Source organism: Ptychodera flava, chromosome 5, assembly GCF_041260155.1.
Source record: "Ptychodera flava strain L36383 chromosome 5, AS_Pfla_20210202, whole genome shotgun sequence".
NCBI classification, from domain to species: Eukaryota; Metazoa; Hemichordata; class Enteropneusta; family Ptychoderidae; genus Ptychodera; species Ptychodera flava.
In genome coordinates this window covers 15,249,040-15,273,476 of record NC_091932.1, presented here as the reverse complement: position 1 = coordinate 15,273,476, position 24,437 = coordinate 15,249,040, and the positions used below count along the sequence as shown (strand labels likewise).

The window sequence follows — 24,437 nt, the reverse complement described above, 5'->3', positions numbered from 1 at the left end:
TGATGTCATTTTTTCCCCAGTATCTGACTGCATCAAGTACTTCACTGCTACATGATCTAAAGACCCGCGTCGCTTTGTGTCCGAACCTTCTGCACTCTTTTAATGCTCCCGAAGCATCAAAATTAAGTGTATTGACGAGCATATCATGAATATCTTTAAAAGTTCCTCCCCCTTCCTTTACTAGATGTACGTAGATTAAGGAAGCTATACTATCAGAGAATCCTTTTTGGCTCGCTCGACGTGCCAGTTCTCTAAGATTGAAAAACACCCCTGGTAGCTAGGTCATTTTACTGAAGAGTCATCTTTGATGAACTCGGAGCTGAAAAACGCCCTCTGACGATTCTCACAAAGCTTAAAGGAGGGGTCAAACAAAACGGGCGGGTCAAGCTCAAAGTATATATATATATATATATATATATATATATATATATATATATATATATATATATATATATATATATATATATATATATATATATATATATATACAACCACGGGGAAAAGTACGAAATTCATTACTTCCTATGAAATGTGACACATTTCCAATAATAGATATGAATTTTGTATCAACGTTCTCTTCCTCTGATCGAGAGGAGGAATGAATTTCCTACTCTCTCCTAGACTTGGTTCAAGTCTGTGATTTGTGAATGTTTGAGTGAAGTGAACGCAATGATTTGTATTTTGCTTTCATGTGAAACGCGCGCGTGAGTGAACCCTATACAGGGAGTTTCACCCGGAATCAGATTCCGGCAGAAACTAACTCACTATAGTCCTACTGCGCAGACTCAAAGGTAACGCATTCAATCACTGGGAAAACCTGGCCTGGGCTACCAAATTCCGAGCAGGTTTGTACGAAATAGGAGAGACACAAGAGAAACTATTATAAATGATTTTATTTTTTAGAAATTCACCGATTTTAAACAAGTCTAACCCTCTCCTTGTAATGCAACTTGAGTGGTTAAGTTTACTTGCACAAGCTATACCTCTACAGAGGGTTCTTCTGCAAGTTGTGTGAAAAATGTAAACCTGTTTTCCCCCTATGTGTCACCTTGTGTGTCAGTACAGCTGGCAGTTCATCTGTTTGTAATTTTACGTGTATGTGTTAGCTCACAGTCCCTCTGTGGTTAGCTACAAATATGTACAGGAAATTACTGTCGCGTTCATTAAAAAACAAAACAAAATATTCCCCTAAATGTTTGCTACTGAATTACTTCAACAGATTAATGTGGTCAGTTTGGAATCCTGACAATAATGATCATTTGGAAACTAAAAATAACATACTGTATCTTTTATATCGGGCTGGAGCGAAGGGTAACAATACAGCGCCCTCAGGTGTCTATACGTTATATCATTTTGTTAAACAATTGTTTATAAACCGAATCGGGCACCGATGGCAGAAAAGTGTACATATTATCATTATGTACGCTACGAAGTGTTGTACATGTATTCGAATATAGTGGAAAGATTGATTGAAATAAACAGCACATGCGATCGGTCAGAAAAGAACGAGCTGAGGTATAAGTTTTTATGCTATAAGTTTCATTTATCATTGGCACAGATTGTACAGAGCAAATTAATAAGATATTGTGCTCTCCATTCATTACATAACGTCTTTATCTGCAATTGACACTGCTCAATCGACTTTAGCATTCGCTGTCTCTCTCTCCCTCTCTCTCCATATATACACACATATACTCACAACAAGTAATTACATCGAGTACAGATCCAAAAAGTGATAACTCATACTGAATATATGTGTCTGTATGTGTCCATCTGACTCTGTGCACATTAAACATATGTGTTTGTGCATGAAAACTAGGTATGAATCGTGAGTGCCATAATAGTACACTACTTACCACTCAGATGAATTTAAGGCAATTTTTAATAACAAGAACAATTGATTTATAAAAGATATTTTCTGTTAAAGGTTACACTACGCCAACATACTTGAAGCCTGGACATAATCGTTTAAAAGTTAAGTTCCCCTGTTTGTTGGCTAAAGTCACTCCGCATTTTCGGTCCCTATTAGTAATACTTGAACAATTTAATATATTGACATTTGATAATTTTACAATCTAGCCATGATGCACTATCGCCTGGTAGACTATCGTAAGTGTAGTCCGCCATCAACGTATAGATTGGTACCTGTTATGAAAGCAGCTTTTGACGAACACAGAAAGGCAACTGCATCGCCGACTTCGTTCGGTTGTCCCCAGCGTTTCATTGGAGTACGCCCAAGAGCGAGGTCGTCTGGATCTGGGTTGCCGGACCTCTTCATATTTCGGAGCATCTTCCAGGGATCAGTGTCAACGTAGCCGGGAACGACACAGTTGACGTTGATTTTCCTCTCCGCCAGGCGTAACGCCAAATATCTGACAAAGAACTCCATTGAGGCTTTTGCCTGACCGGTGATGTACGAACCAAGTCTGGGAGTTTGACAAGCGTTGCAACCTGGCGTTGAAATCGCCACAATGTGTCCACCGTCTTCAGCCATGTACTTGACGCATTTATCGACGCATCTCAGGAAGCACTTCGGGTAGACGTTCTGGTAGTAGTCCCATTGGGCAAAATTGCCTTCTCGCTCCCCATTCAATGCCTTGGCAGCGATCTTCGCTTGCTCACTCTCCGGCTGCGTCGTCAAGCCGACATACAGGCCCGCATTATGGACGAAAGCGTTTAGTTTGCCCCCGAATCGAGTTTCAACGACCTCGAAGATAGTTTCAATTGTCTTTTCCTCTGCAAGGTCACCTTTTACAGTGTAGACTTGTACACCGAACTCCTCTTCCAAGGCCTTCTTGGCTTCTGAGGCTGCGTCATCGTTGGAGTTATATCCCAGAACCAAATTATGTCCATTCTCGGCGAGTTTTCGGGCGATGGCGAACCCGATCCCGCGGGTTCCGCCGGTGACCACGCCACAGTAACGGGCTTGTGATGTGTGCCTATCCATTGGTAACTTGATGTCAGATATCGTCCGAGCAGGTTTAGGCATCCCTAGATAAATACACTATCTAATCTTTAAGTTCGCCGGGGAAAAACCACTTCATCGTGGGGTTGTTTGCATAACGGTGCATTTCAACAGTTTAATATCCGTCTGCAATGACACCATGGCTAAGATGTGCTTATACATAATTTGTGCAATGCAACTATTTACCGTCACACCATTCACCAAAGGTGAAAATATTCTTGTTATCCGAGCATATAGCCGTGATTACGTAACTGCAATCGTACTACTCTTGTATTAGATGCCCGGAGCTCGAAAGGCAATGCATCTTGGGATTAATCGATGATTGTTGTATATGAGCACATGAACTTGTCTGTTAATAAGCAGAGAGGCCGGAGCCAATAAAATGGAAGGAGAGAGAAAAACTGCCGTTGTGACTGGTGGAACACGGGGCATAGGTTTGGGAATCTCGAAAATCTTGGCTAGAGATGGCTACAATCTCATCCTCGGCTATAATTCCAATGTTGAAAGGGCACAGAAGGCACAGTCATATCTGGAGGAAGAGTACGGCGCCGCTGTAATTGTCGTCAAAGGCGATGTCTGTCGAGAAGAGACCATCGCGGCGCTATTTGACGCGGTCGAGAAACACTTTGATGGTAGACTTCACGCGCTAGTCCACAACGCAGGCCTGTATGTCGGCAAGAGTACCACTCCGTCTTCAGACGACGCGAGAGTAGCAGCGGATGAGAAACTGAGCTTGAACACCGAACAGCCGCTTGGGGCGGGCTCACCAGAAAACTTTGCGCAGTTAGATTATTATCAAAAGGTCTACCCTAAATGTTTCTCCAGATGCGTGGAGAAAAGCTTGCAACATTTCGAGAAATCTGGCGAAGGTCATATCATTTGCATTTCCAGCCCTGGTTGCAATATTACACAACCTCCTCGCGTCGGCTATGATATGCCCGGACAGGCGAAGACAGTCATGGAATTTTTAACCAGGTGAGTTCATAGCTTCTCTTTTTAGGGTAAGCCCAATTGGAAAATCAAGAATCAAAGAACCAAGTCTCTCAAAGAATCATGCTCAAAATAGCCTGAGATTCATATTCGGGGAAAATCGGTGTAAGAAATTGCTATTCTTACTGTACAATAGTTGCTTTTTATCCGTTTGTGCTCAATATCCCTCCCTTTAAATATAATAGGTTAATCCCTTTGTATATGTAAAACACATACCATCAAGCACTTACATTATCACACAGCCTACTAGTAGTCTAAAACAGTGCAGTGCACTTAGCAGTTGCATGCTCTGCTATCAGAACATTCAAACGATGGACAGAAGTAGATTGGTAGAGTTAAGTAAACTCGAAGGTTAATTGTTCTGCGGACAGGTATAGCCCAGGCTCATTTTTATATTTCTTCTGTACAGTTGTTCCTGGAGGTTAAAATTACTTCAAGTTTACATCTTTCGAAACACTGAGGAAAATCTGCTTTTTTGAAAACATCTGTTACCCCCCTTGTAGACATGAAATGGCCCACGCCTTAGTTCACTGAACTTTGTCAAGAACAACTGCAATCTAACATAATAGATCAAGGTTCATCTTTTGTTCGCGATGGTATTGAAGTAGAAGTCGCTACCGTCGGGTATTATCTCATCGTCACACAAATACAATGTCAGTCTCATAGTAACTTGTTTTACATTTAAAAAGCAACCGTGTCCTATCCCCTCCAAATAGCTTGTCTTGTGTTCAAGGCCATCTTGCAGGGTGACAGTACATTATTTCCACGATTTGTGTCCTCTTTATGATACTTTACGTTATGGAATTTGATATCGGGTTTTGAGTAAGCAGGCAAGCAATTGTCCTTGATGATCGATGATTTGTTATGTATTTCTGGTACATGAATTTTGCAGCACATTTTCCGTAAGTTCTATGACTCACTTTCATACAAGTGATCAAGAAATATTACAATTTAATTCAATAGTGTTCTCGCTGAAGCGTATTCATGGAACTCAGCTCTTGCAGACAAATAAATATAATTTTTGCAACTTTCTTTACTGTCACATTACACTCGCAGTGTAGAGTTAGATCTCATGTGAGATTTCATCTTAGGCCATTTAAAGAAAATTCTTTGTTTGGTGTCCTTGGATTTTCGAAAAACCTACCAGCCAGCCAGAGAAAAAAAAACAATCACAGACAAAAAGCACAAGAGTATTAACATGAAAAAATGATATCTTTATTTGTAATAGTGTGAACATTGTGTTTGTTTTCTTATTTTCCCTGAAAACCTACCAGCACGCGGACGGCAAACAAAGATCTTTATTCGAAGCGCCTTATTCTACCTATAACTGCATCTAGTGTATTGACAAAGTGTGAGAGGCTGACGGCTTATATAATTATTTTGTAATACCACAAATAAATAACTCGCCAATCTGAGCAATGCAAGAATTGAAAGCTAATTAAGCCAGACAATGTCTGCAATTAGATGTAGCCATTATTTTGAAGTTGGAATCACGTTTACGGTTGAAATGAAACCTGACATATGCTGACACAGTACTAGTGTACTGATAAGTTACATCAATAGGAAATAACTGCTGAGACTTAACAATTGAATAATAGAAAAATTCAATTGTCCGAATACAAATACTTTTTGCAAAACATTTTTTGTGGTATTTATAAGCTTTTTATTTGAGTCACATAAATGGAAAAAACAATCGTATTACTCATTACAGTCAGAAGTATCAACAAAGAAACATTATAGGATAAACAATGCATCAGTGTGTTTATCTAGTTTGGTTTTTGTCTTTTGCAGAAGTTAACTTATCGGTGTGTCAACACTCACATCTAATCACATATGCCGGCATCCAGGGTACCGGCCTACTTGAGTGCACTTACATAATTGGACATAACACGTGTCTGACGCCAGTGACCGCTAATGTCAACAATTATATGTTTTTTGAAATGCATATCGCAATGCGTTGACTATTTTATTAATTACATAAGTACATAAGAGAAGAACGATATTATTTTTGAGAAAAAAGTTGCACAGTAAATGGAAGTCACAATCCCTTGTTGTCACGTTGTCCTTTGGCCATCTGTGCACTTTTACAGTGGTTTCCTCGAATATGAATCTCGGGCTATTTCGAGCATGAATCTTTGATTTTTCATTTCTTGATTCTCCAACATGCATACCCGCTTTTTGTTCGGGTGTCCAGGGTAGTCAAATAGTTCGTCCAAGATTGTCAATAACTTGGATGATACCGAAGTCACATTGCGCAATACCTATGCATATGAAAACACACGTGGTGATTGAGCGCAAGCTTGTATTTCTCCCTTGGGCATTGGCCAAATCTTTTAAGGCAAAAACCGCCTCACTTGGGGCCCCCTTGTCTCGGGTTAAAAAAGTTTTGTGCTCCTGGGGTCCGAGGGCTTAAGATAAAAATCTAAGTTGGCAATGTCCATGACTTTCACCGCTTCATACGATGCATCTCTCGGCAGAAAATCAAACCTAGTGAATATTTATCCTTTAGCGACTGCAAAGAACTTCGGAAATGCGGCGATCATCTGTTCACATTTAAAAGGCTGTCAAAACCATATCTTACAATCAAAGCATTGCCAAAGCTGGAATGTCTCACAGCCCCTCGTTTGCTACCCTAGACAAATAATTCAATTCTGTATCGCTCCACTGATCTTTTTAAATCTGTTGATATTGGTATTGTTATCAAAGTTGTTTTTTTTCTGAGAAAGAAATACATTTCTGCCAGATTTCTTTTACGTATTTACACTCAAATAAGATGTATTCCGGTGTTTCTTCTTTTCCATAAATATGGCATGTCCCATCACTTAAATTAAGTTTTGGCCATGCTTCCTGTGAATAGACCTCTGTGAAATGTCTCCCGATTTAAATCATTTACCGAATTGCTAATAATTCCTGTTGAATTAAGACTACGAACAAGACGTTTTGTAATCATTGGTGATAGTAAGATTATCAGCCCATTTTTGACCAATCTGACCTTTGACTTCATGCCATTTCTTATCAAGCAATTTCCAAGAAAGTTAATTTCTTTTGACATCATTTTTTGGCAGACCATGATTCTCTAAGTCCAAAATATCATAGCTTTCTTCATGTTGGAAGTTTGAACTGATTATCTGTTCAGGAATCTGAAATTGAATTTAGGAGTGTTTCATACTCTATCTTAATTTCCTCTTCCACGTGTCTTTTTGTCTATTGTCAATTTGTGAATTATTTCTCGTTGTTCAAGCCAGTTATTTCTGTTATAGTGCCAGATATCTAATCTGAGCATCATTTTTTTATAAATAAGGACGTCGACACTTCCTTTGTTCTTTATATTGTTATTGTACCACCTCCCCAAGAATATTGTGTTTCGATGTTGGTGAACTCATTCTTGTAAGTCTTAGTGACCAGTTATTCAACAAGTCTCCATACACCGTTTGGATTCGGTTGTTGTTGACTTTGACATTGAGATGGAGACAGTAATTCAGTTTATTGTCAAAATTCGCAATTAAATTTGGCCTCCTTTCGGGTTCTCTTTACCTGAATTTTTCTCAGATAATTTCGTAAACCGCTTCAAATGGAGAGCATTACTTTTTTTCTTCAAAGTCGACAACTGTTTTAGCATAATCGTTATATCCTTGACTGAAAATGACCCTTTTGATAAATTCTCGCTTGCCTCACCGAATAAAATTCCATAATTTCCTATTTGCTTCATTAAATACTTCTTTTGGTACGTGGTCAGAATGATGCCAGGTACCAAAATTTCGATACAATCAGCACATAAGCTATTATTGCTCTGCATTTAAAAGACAGATTTCTAGTATTGCAGATTTGGAGGCAACTTGTAAACTTGTCCATCACTGTTTTCCTGTTTCCTGTAGTTGTATTACTGTTTCCAAACCCAACCCCAAACACTTGAAAACCTTGTCAGTAAAATCGATCCCTTCCACTGAATCAGTGCGGTTTTAAAACTCCTGCATATAAACCTTTAAATTTATCCTCGTTCAGCTTGGCACCTGTTGCTTTTTCATGTTTGTTGAATATTTTCAAAGATTGTGTAACGCTTTCTACATTTATCAAGTATAAATTTTTATCATCTGCATAACTCTTAATTTTTTCTTCTTGTTTGTCTGATAGAATGAAACTTCCTACAGTGTCATCTTTACGAATATTTTCAGCTAGCACTTCTGCTGCCATTATACAGTAATGGTGATAATTGGCACCGCTGTCTCACATCCTTTTTAAGTTGAATACTGCCAGAAAGAAAGCCACTGCACTTTATTTTAGATTTAGTATTGTTATAAAGAAATTTTATTCACTTGATAAAGTCACTGCCAAAGTCGAATTAGTCAAGGACTTGAAAAAGGAAATCTCTGTTAAGCCTGTCAAAAGCTTTTGTTTGGTCAAGACTCATGACAAGAGGTTTATTGGTAATTTTTTTGCGTATTCAATAATATCTCTGGTGAAGACATTATTATCACCTTTCTCCTGGTATATAACAACACTGATAACACTGGGTTTCTTATTTCCAAAATTACCTTCCGTACCCTATTACGGAGCTTATCTTAATCATGACTTTTTATGGTCCTTTAAAGGCCTGGGTTGGTGCTAGATTGTCTCATTAGAAAATTTACCCAAAAGATCACAATTTCAATGGAAAACAAAAGGCTATAACACCTCTATAATCTCTTACAGTCCAGAACAAAGGCGACCATAGGGATCGCCAAAAAGGCCTAAGCATCGACTGCTCCTTCCTGTGTAATTTGACCTTCACAACTGTCGAGTACTAAAAGCAATATTGGTTTTGTCTATTAATTCCTTCTAAAGCATGGCGTCACAATGTTCTTGTTTGTAAAGATCTTCATAAAAATCAGCCTGTATGTCTAAGATAAAATCTGTATCAGAGGCAATTTTGCCATTCTTGTCGCTAACTGCTTTGAATAATTTTTTCCCCTCTGTTTGCTAGATTAAGGATATATTTTGAAGACTTTTCCCCCTATTCAACCCATAGAGCCCTTGACTGAATTTGCTGTCCTTGTATTTGAGCTAATTCATATGATTCTAACTGGTTCTTAGCTTCTTCAATATCGTTTGATTATTGATCTGGTCTTATTATATTATGCAGCTTCCCCTCCAACCATATGGTGATACGCCCTCAATGGTCTTTCTAGGGAGCGAGGTCGCCGGCGGCTCGCTCATCCGCGCTCGTTCGGCTCAACTACTGAGGGCGCGTGTATGTTATGAGGGGCTGTGAAAGTATCTCTGCCACTGCTCGCTTACACTGACTCGCCCCTTCACACTTTCTTTCAGATATTACGCCATCCAGCTGGCTCCAAAAAGAATCAACGTCAATTGTGTCATTCCCGGCGTCACGCGATCCGAGGCTTGGGGCAAGGTTCCCCTGGAAAATCTAGCATCCAAGATTTGTCCTATGGATGAAGTCATCGCACCTGAGGAAATAGGGGAGGCGGTGTCGTTCCTGTGCAAGCCAACCTCCCGGTTTATCACCGGAGTTTCTCTACCTGTTGATGGTGGGCTTTACTTGAAGGTGTAGCCAAGGGCCGTATTGATGGACATTGCATTCTGTCATGAGAAAACTTTGCTTCACACTTACAGCCTAATACTTAAGTCTAAACTGTCAGTTGATCTTTTGTTGTACCATTTATTATGCTTAATCGACTGGTATGGTCCTCCGGCTGACCATGCAAATCTTTCGCAAGGAAGTTGCAGAAATGATAATTAATAAAGGTTTAATTCAAACGAATTGATGGAGCACAGATAATCAATACACTTATTTATTATGATGAATAAATGGATCATGTCCCAAGGTATATGCGCCCGGAAATCGAAGGAAACTTTCAACCATTCTCTAAACAAAAGACAAATAATCAGGAGGTCACCATGCAAATTTTGGTATTAAAGAAACTAATAACCTATTAACGAAACGGCTACCATTCCTATGTTAACTCCATGGGGAAAGATTTAAATTTTGAATTTTTACAAAACTGAGCCGATGAAAACTTTACTTTCAGATCTTCAAAATGTTTGGCCATAAGCGATAGACCAGAAAAAATGCAGATAGCTTTCAATCACTTAAACGTTATTATATCTTAGCTACATCAAAAGATCGATCGATGTTCGACAACAAGCTGTGCTTTGGTACTTCAATGAAAGGAAAATGAATTTGGATTTGGCCGAGCGTTTTGTCTGTGGCTTCTAGGCTAAGTGACTGTGAAACGTGCGTTGTGAGTTCGTACCCGATTAAAATGCCGTATTCATACATATATACATACGCAAGTAGGTACGTCATATGTACATTGGTGTCTTTTAATCTGTACCTTACAGATTAATCAGTTTTGTAGGAGATAAAGAAGGAGTCTTACAAGATATTATTGCGACATTTACATTTTTATTTCCAAGTATGGTAAAATTATTATACCGCACGCCCATTTACAGTTTCGCTTCGATAAGGAACCCGCATACCCACAACCATTAGATTAAAAATGAAGCCAAACATTGTTTGTAACGATTACTCTGACTATTGGCGTTACATCTATAAAGCCATAACTTCTACCTCGCATAGGGTCAGTTGCTGTTCCACATCAATCAATTGCACGCTAACGTATCGCCCTTGCATTGGAGTCTGACAGCCACATCTGATATGAATTGGATTTTCCTTGGCCATACTACCAGTTATCATTCCACAAACTGGATTATCCTGGAAGATTTCACTATCACCAACACGAATCTCGGCATTCTTGATACGGAAAGCTTTGGTAATTACAAAAGATTCAATAATGGTTAAATGGTAGTTGTGGGTGTGGTATTTTATGGTACGGCACCAATCATATTTTCACGGAACAATACTCGTGTAACTTTTGTACGTCTCTGGTAAAAAATGACGAGAAACAGGGCAAAACTTCATGGCATTTCATATGTGTAGCTGCACAAATTCACACTTTTCTGGAAGCTATCTTTTGGACCATGTCAGTCACATCTTTTCATCCTATAGTTGAAAAAATATTTGTGACACTGCGTCTCAAAATACATTTGCAAAATTTCATGATTCTTCAAAAATGTTGCACGAAAAATGGCGACTTGCGCCCGAATATAGTACTCCCTTTGTAATTTATGTCTAGCCTAAATAGGCATAGATAGGGCATATGAAATGTGGCACAAGTTTAGTGCGCAGTTGTGAGAACTATCAGATAAGTCTAACTACATCAACATTTCTTCAAACAACCCTGTACAATCTTTCGAAATTATATATCATTATTCACAATATTTCTTCGTATCAGTTGCTTTGTGAAACAATCGCGTAGTTATGAATTTTGTGCTTAAGTATTAAGAACAGTGACCTCTCCCCCTTTTCTAACCTGTTCACCCCAATGCACTGTAAACAGGTCCACAATAACCATTGATGACAATGGGTTTGGGTCAAACGATGGCGAGGAAAGGGTTAATGGATCGAGGAGCACATATTCCGTAGCCAATTGCACTCAAAAGAACCATATCAAGTGAACGATCCTAAGCAAAAACAGGGATTGATTTTATCTTTAGTTATGTAAACATGCAATATCTTCATTACTTACAACAACAGTCTGCTCGGTTGGTGACGACAACTTTGTAGATATTACGGCTTACTCCCAGATCTACTTTCCACCAGGGTTGGTATTCTTCGTCAGTCCATGAACATGAACCAGTTTTAGCATTGGTGTTAAAATCTCCGTCCACAGCCTTTTCAGATCCAGCGTCTTGCCTTGGTTTGTCTGAACTCTGGGCAGTTGGCTTGCCCTCCGCGACGTTGTGAAGACCACAGGGAATGCGGCAAGCTGTAAAGACCGGGTAAAATTACTTGAATGTAACAAACGTAATAAACTATCGAAATTCCCATCCCAGATACTTCCAAGATACTTGATAAAAAACCAAAAAAGAGATTTCTTGGGTTGCTCAATGTCAATCATGATCGATTCGTTTTATGGCAAATGAAAAAACAAACAAAGAACACGATTTGAACTAATTTGGAATAATTGGATGGTGAAGTAATGTCGATTTAATCTACAAATGTAAACTCCTTTTCTTTTTTTTTACATTACACACTTGTTTCTATGAGTAATTTGTATCATTGCAACATTCAACTATATGGCACCTAAAAATTTTGAGAAATTCAAAAAATATGAAAATCCAATTATCCAAAATTAGTTCCACTCGTGTTAAAGGCAGAGGGAATAATATGCTGCTGCCTTTTTAAAGGCATTGCATTTTCTACTTTTCTTAAAAATGTTTCTTTGAAACCTTGAAATGTTCAATAGTTCAGACAGCGGAGAGCTCATTCCTTCACATTTTTCACCCTATCGTTCGAGCATTAATCGCGTCAAAGTGTATTTCAATCTCTGGTATTACCGTACACAAAGTAGTTAAAAAGTACCATTGCTGAATTCATTTATCGTAAGCTACAGTGAACTTGAAGTTGATGAGGCAAACTTTACATGTAGCAAAGGATTCTAATCTTGTGAAATAAAAAGAGAGGAGCTAAAGCATGTTAGGAAAATTCGGTTTAAATTTCGAAAGGATCATATCAATCTAGTCCTTAAGGGCATTGTCCTAGAGTATGTGGAATGTATGGTTCAAACATTACACAAACTGCACACACTCCTAACACACACACCCCTACACACCCAACACATACCAGACTTCTGCGTGTCTATAAGCACAAGACAGCAGACATAATATACTTACATGGTACTGTCGGGATCGTAGTGGCTGTATTTATACACAGAAAGAAAACAACAATTGTAAAGAGTCACATTAATGCATCAAAATACATTTAAATGCTTATTGTAAATTCAAAAACGTCCTCTGAATACTGCATTATTTGCATCAGCAATGAGGAATGCAAGACTAGTAGCAGCACAAAAATCCTATAAATAAAACCCTATCACGCACAGTGAGTTTTGCTTTGCATTACTACGTATATAGATATATCCGAAAAAACACATAAAATTTTTGCTCCTATATCACATGTATCGTTAGCAAAAGACAGCACACATACATATACTTACGTGGTAACGTCGGCATCACAGTGGCTGAATTACACAGAAAGAAAAAAACCCAAATATCATTGTTTTTTGATTTGTAATGAGTCACATCAGGACATCGAATTGCCTTTACATGCTAATTGTAAGTTAAAAACTTCTCACTATTGCATGATTTGCATCCACAATTAGATGAATAGAAGATCAGCAGCAACAAAACAAAAAAAACAAATCTATGAATAATATCCTGTCACGCACAGTGAGTTTACTTTTTATTACTATACGTATGTAGGTATATCCGACAAGACAGATGAAATTTGCACTGTTGCTCCTATAGAACGTGAAATAAGGAAAAGACAGCACACATACATATACTTACGTGGTGATGTCGAGATCACGGTGGCTGAATTACACAGAAAGAAAAGAAATATCATTGTCTTGTGATTTGTAATGAGTCACATCACGGCATCAATTTGCCTTTAAATGCTGATTGTAAATTCAAAAACTAGTTCTAAATATTGCATGATTTGCATCCACAATGAGGAATACGTGATCAGCAGCAAAATACAAACTAGCAGTTTGAAAATTGAAAAGGATTAGTTCGTATTTAGCCCTGGGGCCAAAAGTGTTGGATTTCAGAGCAAATGATAGTCTAAGGTTAGGAGTCAAATTTCGTACTACGACCTGAACTCAAATCACAATCCCGTAAACTGGATCTTCAATAGAAAAAAGCTTTATTAGGGACTGGACACAAATTACAGGGGGGGGGGTGGGCCGGTGTTTTTTGGGGGTGGGTCGCCATTTTTCGCGCAAGCATTTTTGAAGGGTCATAAAATTTTGTGCAAGCCTATTGGGAGGGGTCACCTTTTTTCATGCATCAAAGCTGAAATTGCATGTGCACGTTATGGAATACTGAAAAAAGAAAAAATACCTCCTGGCACTTTCATTTTCTGCCATTACCATTTCGGCGCGCCCTTCGGGTGCAAATTTCAGGTATAATAAACAATGTGTTGATGATCCAAGCAGCCACATTGATTTAAGTTGTCATGATTTCTACTTATTCAACACTATTGTGCATAACTGTCCCCTATAATGACTCTTTCAATAACAATTTGGGAGATTACTTATTTGACATCATTCTCCCATTGACAATACATTGGGTACAGGTCGGTGTCAAACGTTCATGTCGCTGTATGTACATTTTTTAATTTTTTGAGGACATTGACAGAATACAAACTGTTCAGAATAGTGCATAGTGTCATCAATAACAACTGGAAGCTTCAGGTCGAACAACTTTTGAATAACAATTTAGGATCAGATAACCTATGAGTTATTTGTAGTTTCCTCATAGCCTACAATGTATAGTGAATCAACATTTTGGTGAAATTCCAAAATCAAATTTCTTGCACAACCATTGACTTGAAACCACTCTAGTCTAATCATGAATATTAATACTAATGATTAGGTGTACATAAATGCACAGGTTTACCAAGTTTTGTATTGGAAAAAAATTATTCATAGTTTCATCATAGACTGCCATGTATAGTGAATGGACATTTCAGTGAAATTCCAAAATCAAATTTCTTGCACACCCATTGACTTGAAACTACTCTAGTCTAATCATGAACATTAATACCAATAATCAAGTGTACATAAATGCACAGATTTTCCTATTTTTGTATTGGAAAAAAATTATTCATAGTTTCATCATAGACTGCCATGTATGTGAATCGACATTTAAGTGATATGCCAAAATCAAATTTCTTGCACAACCATTGACTTGAAACCACTCTAGTCTAATCATGAACATTATTACCAATAATTGAGTGTACATAAATGCACAGATTTACCTATTTTTGTATTGGAAAAAAATTATTCATAGGGTTTCACCATAGTCTGCCATGTATAGTGAATCAACATTTCGGTGAAATTCCAAAATCAAATTTCTTGCACACACATGGACTTGTAACCACTCTAGTCTAATCAAGAACATAAATATCAATAATCAAGCATACATAAATACACAGATTTGCCAAGTTTTGTATTTAAAAAAAATTATTCATAGTTTCTTCATAGACTACAATGTATAATGGATCCACATTTCATGCGAAATTCCAAAAACAAAGTTATTGTACACAGATGCACGTGTTACCACCCTCTTCTAATCAAGCACAATTATGTCAATTATTCAGGGTCATATATACACAAATAGTGCATATTTTTAATTCTGAAATTTTTTTTTACAGTTTTGTCATAGACTCCCATGTATAGTGGATCAACATTTTATGCGAAATTCCAAAAACAAAGTTATTGTACACAGATGCACATTTTACCACCCTCTTCTAATCAAGCACAATTATGTCAATAAATTGGGTCCATATATGCACAAATAGTGCAAATTTTTAATTCTGAAAATTTTTTGACAGTTTTGTCATAGACTCCCATGTATAGTTTTGTCATAGACTCCCATGTATAGTGGATCAACATTTTGACAGAAATTCCAAAATCAAATATCTTGTTCATATGTGCACTTGTAAACAACCCATGCTAATCAAGTATATCTATATCAGTTATTAAACATCTGTATATGAACAGATATAGCTAGTTTTATACTGGAAAATACACGTTCGTAGTTTTCTTATAGTCGACTACATGTATAGTGAATCAACATTATCGATAAAATCTAAAAATTACATTTTTGTACAGGCATGCACTTTTTACCTGCCACTTCAAGCAAAGTACATTTACATGAATTATCACACACATATGATTTGATATTTTTGGACAACGCGTTATATCGGCCACATTTTGCCTTCCTTTCGGGAGGGCGACTTAAAAAGTATAGCAAGTCAGAAGGGGGTCTTTAACACATTGCGGGTTTTTTGGGGTGGTATTGAGTAACAGGGGAGGGTCACTTATTTTCATGCACGGATAAGGGGGAGGGTCACTAATTTTTGTGCATGAACTTTTGAAGGGTCACTATTTTTTACGCAGCGGTTTTTCGAAAAACACCGGCCCACCCCCCCTGTAATTTATGTCCAGTCCCTTAGATCCACTAATTTGAGATGTAAATATACTCAATTACTGTCTCTGTGTCTCTGTATGACTTTGTGTGTGACTATTTGACTCTCTTTTTATCTGTCTCTCTGTGTGTTCATTGGTTGTCCGTATACTGTATTTCAAAATCCTTCAATCGGTCGGAACATCAACTGAATTAATGTTTACGTAATATTTCCGTGATTGCTACGTGTGCTTGCAAGTATTTTGTAGCATCATAGTGTACAGTGGTCATGACATTTCATCTGGTCACTGACTCATTCGTTTTTTATGAAGGCAACGGAGGTTTTCTTTCTCTGTCTTTTAGTATGCTGCATGCTTGAAGACTTTTAGATTTACTTCTGCATGTTAGTCTGTTTCTTTTAATTTAGAAAGCAGACTATCATTTTTGTTACTTACTAATGATGTAATGTAAGGACTCTACTTCGCCTTAGCTGTTCAACCCAAATTAGGTATCCGGTACATATTCATCATGTGAAAATATTCTATATATTTACTAAGTTCCCTAACTGATGACTAAGCGATGGGATTTATTTGTATGACATGTACTCTGAAAGCATGAATAAAGCAGAATCAGAAAAAGACCATTGGAATTATGCTTTTCAATTGTGTAAAATTTGGACAGTTGTACAAGCACGGCAAGCTTTGTGAAATCGTAAATATTGCCCTTGACATATCTAGGTAGAACAGCATTGTTCATTGGACATCTTATAAAGCTATCGTCTATAAATATAACCCTTCTGTTCAAATAATAAAGTTGAAAGCGAATCCTATATTTTCAAAACCACTCATAATGCTTGTTAGTACTTACGCAGGCTTCCATAGACTTGAACTTCACATAATGTGAGGATCCCATCTTGTCCTTCAATTTGAACGCTAACATAGCGTCCCAATGTATCGTCGTTACAATCGAAAGTTAAGGTGACAGACTGCTTTATTTGGTCACTAGTGACGATACTTCCACATTGGGTGTTGCTCACTAGATCGTTACTTGAACCAACGCGCACAACGGCTCCAACCAAACGGTCCTCTACGTGTAAAAGGAAATTTGTACTAATCGTGCTATTGTTGTTAATGATCAAGCTAGACGAAAAAACAACAGTCACCCAGTTGCTTGCCGAAATCAGTCATATCGGATAGAGGAGAGAGCAGTTCTTAGTCATTCTAATGGCATCGAAATTTGACATATTTTCCGTCTGAAACCCATGCTGTTTGAAAATGTCAAAATATCTTTAAATATTTCACACATGTTGAGATGCTGTAAATATTTAGACCGTCCCAACGATAATGCAAAACAAATATACACGTATATTGTTTATATTCTTGGTTCGAGATGGTCCTTCGTGAAATTGTACTTTTGTAATTATGCGATCTTTAATTTTTTTACCTCGTATGTTTTCGATTATAGGGTTTGTTTTGACGTCATAATGCACGGGGCAGTTTTTCTTTCTCCAACAATCTCAGCAATTTGCAAGATTACTTTTAATATTCAGTCGTGTTATGAACTTTGTAATATTGTATGAAATAACGATGGCACGTGAAGGGTATGGAATAACATAAAACGAAGCAATATTATATCAATTATATCGGGGTGTACTAAAAGAGTAGCGCATAACATTAACTCCTAATACAGTCAAATTCGTGATCGGTATCAAACAAAGTGTGTTTGTAACTGAATGGAAGTTAAATGTGTCGTGACTTACTACAGCAGTCCCCGCGATTTGTGATGACCACATTATCAACGGTGTATTTAGTTTGAAGATCGACCTTCCACCATGGATTTGCCTCCTCTACGGTGTGAGTACATGATTTGCCAGAGTATTTGCTGTTTTTGTTTCCGTCGACAGCATTTTCTGCACCGGCTGGCATATAGCGCGTGTCAATGCTGCTTTGAAAAGCTGGCTTCCTAAGTGCGATATTTTCCCATGCTGTGAAATGAAGAGTAAAATTTTAAGGGCAATACCCATTTCGGGAACTAACAAACAATTATTAGGATATGAAATATATATTAAATTTTCATTAAAATAGAACCATAAATCTATGACCACTGTAATAATCGTTATCTAGGAGTTTGCTAAGGGACAATCACAAACTAATATGGCAGTAAGTGCAGAACCATCTGCTTGCTAAATCACATTTTCTGGTGATCTATATCATACCATTAATCTAATCTTTCTTTTCTTTGTACCTAAAGTCCGGTTTATAGAAGCACCGAAGGTTCCACAGAAAGAAATAGATGTCTCATGTATATTTAGTATTTCCTAACGTATTAAGACTCCAAAACCATATCACAATAAGCGTACGCTGTTAGCCTTGTTTTTTAAAATACTGTATTTGGTACATTTTCGTTATATGAAGATATTATAAGGTTATTCACACAATAACGGGATTTATGTCCGAGTACATCGTGCAGCGGAGGTATTGTCCGAGACGCGAACAGTACCGTAGCGTACGATGTACTCGGGCATACATCCCGGTATTTTGCGAATAACCTTATTATTATACACCTGTAAAAAGTTGAAATTTAGGTGTTTTTTGGATACTTCTCGCACACTGCACTGAGCGATCGCGAGCAGACTGGGAACGCGTTCAGCGCATCCGCTAAGCGCGCAGAACGAATTTCAACCCGCGCTGTGCAGTGCACGTGGTAGAAATTTACGTCAGCAGCATAATTTCACCCAAATTCACCGGTTTTGGACTGACCATGATTTACTTTGTGAAGTACTGAAAGTTAAGAAGTATATATTTTTGTTAAAAAATGTTAAATATTCTCTTCGTTTTCCTCGTGTTGACGTAAAGGTGTTTTGAGGTCAAAGGTCAAATAGCGTCCAATAATACCTAAAGTTATTGTACTCCGCGTCAAAGTTAGGCCAAAGTAATTAAATTCTTTGTTTTGCGTCCCCACCCGCCTAGGTTTTTAAGGTTTTCATGAAAAACACACACAGTGTATTTGAATAGGAAATTTTAGGACATGACCGCTTAGCTTATCTGAACGAAAATTTTGTTACAATTTGTTATTTGCTGCAATCAAATTACATTATGTTAACTTTCTTGTGTGTGTTTTTCAGCCGCTTTTAGACGCGTATCTTCGCCCATTTAGAGTGGACGCAAAACAAAGAATTTAATTACTTTGGCCTTATTGGACTCCGCGTCCTCTGATACCGAAACTTACTGTACGACGAAACTCCATAGGTTACAGACGTAGGTGTATAATATTTAAAATGTTATTAAATGTTATTGAAATGATAAATAGGCAACGGAATCAATTTGCATGACATGAACTCTGACAACTTGAATAAAGAAAATCAGTAAAGCCCATTTGGATTTAATGCTTTTCAATTGTATAAAATCGGAGAGTTGTACGGACACGGTAAACTATTGTGTGAATAATATTTGATAAATTGCTGATAACGTACCGACGTGAACAGCATTAAACGGTTGTTTATAGGAAATCTTATCAAGTTATCGTCTTCAAATGTAATCCGTTTGAACAAATAATAAAGTTTCATGCGAATCCTATATTTTCAAAACCACTAATAATCCTTGTTAGTACTTACGCAGGCTTCCATAGACTTGAACTTCACATAATGTGAGGATCCCATCTTGTCCTTCAATTTGAACGCTAACATAGCGTCCCAATGTATCGTCGTTACAATCGAAAGTTAAGGTGACAGACTGCTTTATTTGGTCACTAGTGACGATACTTCCACATTGGGTGTTGCTAGCTGGATCGTTACTTGAACCAACGCGCACAACGGCTCCAACCAAACGATCCTCTGCGAGTAAAGGAAAGCTTATTCTTAGAGAGCGAAATCATAAAGTGGCGATAAGGCAACCCATTGCTGAAAAAATCAGATAGAGAATTAAAAGTATGCAGTCACCTGTAATCTAAATATGCCCATATATGGTTAAAGGGGCGTTCCTTCGGGCTCTGATGGAAATTACAATTACTTTACTGTAATCAGATTACCCTCTTTAAATAAAGTGTAATAATAATAATAATAATAATAATAATAATAATAATAATAATAATAATAATAATAATAAATCAAAATGCCCATGTGAGGGCGTTGGTTTTAAAAAGCGGCCACCCGCTTAAAATCTGTGATTGCTTAGATTTTCTCTTTCCACGGTAACTGTAGCAAAATTTGAACAGGTGACAGTATACCTTTAAGCAAGTCTTTGTAATTCCAATGGCATTGGTATAAGACATATTTTCCGTCATGAAACCGGTGCTTTTTGAAAATGTCTTCAAATGTTTCATTTATATTCTGGATGTGTTGAGATGATGTAAATATTTGGGACGTCCTAACCTTAAAGGTATACTGTCACCTGTTCCAATTTTGCCACAGTTACCATGGAAAGAGAAAATATAACTAGTCACAGATTTTAAGCGGGTGGCCGCTTTTTAAATACAGCGCCCTCATATGGGCATTTTGAATACCAAGGAACGCCTCTTTGACCATATATGGGCATATATTTAGATTACGGGTGACTGTATACCTGTAACGATAATGTTGCACAGATATGCACCGGGTAGTTTTGTTTTCTACGTAATCTCTTCAATTTGAAAGGCTTTTTTGAATCTCCCGCTATTGACTTTGTGATATAATGATAGAATATTAAGGTGCATAATAGAATATAACTAAGCAATATTACATTAATATATATCATGGTTTAGGAGAAGCTTAACCCATATAGTAATTTCGATATATAAAGAACAAACAACTTATGTTTGTCAGTGATTTGAATTTAAAATACTCAGCTGACTTACTACAGCAGTCCCCGCGATTTGTGATGACCACATTATCAACGGTGTATTTAGTTTGAAGATCGACCTTCCACCATGGATTTGCCTCCTCTACGGTGTGAGTACATGATTAGCCAGAGTATTTGCTGTTTTTGTTTCCGTCGACAGCATTTTCTGCACCGGCTGGCATATAGCGCGTGTCAATGCTGCTTTGAAAAGCTGGCTTCCTAAGTGCGACATTCGTCGATTCTGCAAAAGGAGTAACCTGTTCGTAGTTAACGTGCAAATATTTGATTATGAAACAAGTACTAATAAAGGGTTGTCGGGAGTTCAATTAGCGTCACACATTTTTCATCCCTGCCCTGGGAGAGGGTCATACATTTTCGTCAAATTTCAGGGGATGGTCATGGTTTTTTTAAGCGCTGTCATTCAAACCCGTTCGCTTGCTCCTGCTTATTTACGTTCAGTCCCTCGTTAAGGTAGCATGCGCCTCTAAAGTGAAAGGCTTTAACTTTTTCTCAAACTTTCCCCAACGAATGTTTCAACAATTCTCTTTCAAAATCGAGAATAAAAATAGGCGGTCACAGTGCAAATTTTGGTACTGGAGATACAAATTATCAAAGATTTACCAATATTTGTTGACTCTATGGAGAAAAATAAAATTTTAGAAACAAAAAAACGAAAACAGTAATTTTTTCCTTACACCAAGAGCTTTAAAATGAAACCCCACAAACGGTAGATCAGAAAAGAATTGGAAAAGTTTGAGAATCCAAATATCTGTCTCCGAGGCGCATTCTACCTTAAACGGGATCCTAAGGAATCGGTATACATAATGGATTCACTTCAAGTGATTTGAACCTAAAAAGGGTTGAAGGTGTAAGCGTGCCATTCTAAAAACTGTGCTCGAATATTTTGTATTTATTGTATACATGTATAGATACCATGAATCGTTATTTAGTTCCTAACATGGGAACTAGACACACACTGGCAAATTGCGGAGTTGCCGACACTGTCAGGTATAGCTATCGTCTGGCGGTAATATCAGTCGACCATAAAAATCAACTCTGCGAAAGTTGAAATAGTCTTAAAGGATGTCAGACGTACTCGAAACAACATCACACCACAAACAACACTTAATTTTGTGTCACCGGCGGGATGGCTACACCGTTGCCACGCCCAAAGAGATTTAAAATAACAGTGTCCGTCAGGGAGTTATTTTCCAAATTAAAAATCCCTTTCTACCTTTTAAAACAATGGCAAGTGATTTTGTACATGTAGTAGGTTTCAATCTAGAGCCAAGTGAAATTCGAGATGTGAAAAATTAGGATTACGAAAGGCATAAAGATTGGCCCGAACAATAACATCGATTACATATTATGATGCAAACATTTTGGATGAGAATTTGTCCTGATTGCATCGGCAGTACAGTGGTTTGAACACCCACTGGCAACCCTGGCTGTATCTGTGTAAAGCTGTATAAAGACATTGACGCAGTCACCGTACATGGCAAGCAATGATGCTATCCCTTTTGATTTTTGTTGGAACCAAGGAGAGCAAATTTTCTATCCTATAACATTCCTATGAGTTGCTCGATGGAGTGGACATATTATCATACATAAGCTATGTAGATGACTTCCACTACTGATCCAAGGCTGAAGTTACATGTTAAAACGGAAAAAAAACACTGCGAGAGAAGCGAACCCAATCATGTCTGTCAACATCTCCTTTGCATATTTTGCACCCTGGCTTTCATATTGTGTTTCTATTTATGTCTTAATTGTGTGTCACATTGACTGAAACAGGTAATTGTAGTACAGTTTATAAGTCGTTTTGCTTTAATACAGAAATATAACTATTTGCTTGAATTTAAGCTGGTCCCTAATATTTCATTTTTGTGTGCTTTTTAAGATATCGGACCACCGTTTTTGTTATCAAAAATTCAATATTACAAAAATTACCAGCTTAAGTTACATTTTGTCATCCGCCTCTTAGTTACAAATGATAGCCAATACCATTACATTGTACATTTGAACCGAAATAATTGATAAATGTTGTTTGTTGTGACATTTTCTATCGTATTGGGTAAACAAATGATGTTACCAGCAGAGTTCGCCACTTCTATATATGACCAACTCACTGAGTTTTCTACCATCAACTTTGTAAATTTCCCCCGGGCGATAATGGTAGCTTTCCCTCGGGTAGAAGCATATCAAAATTTACATCGTGCTGTGACAATGACGAAACATCTGCTCTTCCAAAGGTTTTGCCCTTCTTATGTCTCAGCTGAAAGTTCCCATTACGTAGTTTCTTGTCGAGTCCAACTGCAAAGTGATTTCAAGTTTATTTGGTTTTCGATGATGTAAGAAAAATCCATGTAGGGATTTGTGATAGATGGCACCACTTATCACAAAGCAAGCGAAATGGTAAACCCGACTACACTTCCTCAACCCTCTTTTTAAAATAAATATCACAATTAAAACTTAAAAAACAATAATCAAGTATGGTAGATTGTGGAAATAACATTTCGAGACAATTAATCAACAATTAATCAACACTGAAAAAACGTGTTAACACACCCCATTCGCTATACCTTGCCCTGACGAGAAGAAGAAAAACTTCAGTAAAACTAACAGGTGCCCGACACCCGTCCTGGCCCTAATGGTTGAAGAGAGATGTGCGCCCGTGGGTATGCCTGCCCCTGACGTGTCTCTTAGCCGGTCTAGAAAATGTCTGTAGTAGTTATTATTTGTTCAACCAGCATGTGAAAAAATAAAAATAAACCATACCTAAAGTTTTGTCAAAGAAAAAATATATGAAAATGCAGATATGGCGTATGTGGTGACCACTGTCTTCAGGGCCGTCCAAAAGAAACTTTCGGAGTTTATTGATTTTCACGGTAGCTTTGACACATACATCTTTGAAGGACCTTATGTCAGATCGATGCAATAATCCAAGTGTTTAAGAATTAGTTCATGCAGTGGCGGTGCTGTTCTTGTATTATTCCTACTCCAAGAGCCACGTATCAAAATGAACAGACATTGCACACATTGCTGATGAAGTTTTCAGCATTCAAAGCTATTATAATTATGTATCAATTGATATTTTGATGCTTTGATTCATTTTGAAAGCGATGGTATCACCTGACGATCCATGAAGCTTTGTTAAAAGATGATATGAACACTTTTTTATCCGTGAAGTGTTTTTACATAGTTCCTGGATATTATGCATTACATTCCTAATTTCAATCGAGAATTCGCATAATTTTCAACCCGTGGTTTATACTTCAGCAGGTCTATAGAAATGTTCCCTAAGGTTTAATCTGAAGCTCAGTCTTATGACGTATTCATCGCTTTGATAATTGTGTTTGCTATACTGCTGTATAGCGACTCTGTATGTTCGAGTTCTCCCTGAACTCTACAGCAAGTTGAAAGATCTCGGTCAGACAAATTGTATCAACTTAGCCCAGATATTGAACAACTTTTTAATAATGAGGGCTGAGGATAGCGAAACGGTTTTCGACAGCCTACGTCTTCGCCATGTAAATAGGTGCCACAAGCGTATGTTCGAATGAGATCTACAGTGTACCGAAAGTTTGGCAAGCATCATTTCAGTTCTGAAAGCTTGGGAAATGTATCTGTACCATCAA

The 24,437-nt window shown here is 37.6% G+C and overlaps 3 protein-coding genes and 1 long non-coding RNA gene across 4 annotated transcripts; 1 reads left to right on the top strand and 3 right to left on the bottom strand.

The window, feature by feature from the left end:
- Positions 1-2,104: 2,104 nt before the first annotated feature.
- LOC139132723 (enoyl-[acyl-carrier-protein] reductase [NADPH] FabL-like) lies at positions 2,105-2,989 on the bottom strand. Its single transcript, XM_070698989.1, has one exon. It carries the CDS (start codon positions 2,987-2,989, stop codon positions 2,105-2,107), a length of 885 nt encoding a protein of 294 aa, XP_070555090.1.
- Positions 2,990-3,132: 143 nt separating this feature from the next.
- On the top strand, positions 3,133-9,713 carry LOC139133114 (enoyl-[acyl-carrier-protein] reductase [NADPH] FabL-like). Its single transcript, XM_070699534.1, has 2 exons — positions 3,133-3,940; positions 9,260-9,713. Exons 1-2 carry the CDS (start codon positions 3,348-3,350, stop codon positions 9,501-9,503), a joined length of 837 nt encoding a protein of 278 aa, XP_070555635.1. The 5' UTR covers positions 3,133-3,347; the 3' UTR covers positions 9,504-9,713.
- A 625-nt stretch (positions 9,714-10,338) lies between these two features.
- LOC139132722 (fucolectin-like) lies at positions 10,339-13,027 on the bottom strand. Its single transcript, XM_070698988.1, has 4 exons — positions 13,012-13,027; positions 12,689-12,712; positions 11,542-11,781; positions 10,339-10,720 (listed from the first exon to the last, which is right to left on the bottom strand). Exons 1-4 carry the CDS (start codon positions 13,025-13,027, stop codon positions 10,503-10,505), a joined length of 498 nt encoding a protein of 165 aa, XP_070555089.1. The 3' UTR covers positions 10,339-10,502.
- A 4,717-nt stretch (positions 13,028-17,744) lies between these two features.
- On the bottom strand, positions 17,745-21,031 carry LOC139133113 (uncharacterized). The gene is made up of 3 exons (XR_011552529.1): positions 20,816-21,031; positions 19,599-19,817; positions 17,745-17,969 (listed from the first exon to the last, which is right to left on the bottom strand). It is a non-coding gene; the product is annotated as an uncharacterized lncRNA (long non-coding RNA).
- Positions 21,032-24,437: the final 3,406 nt, after the last annotated feature.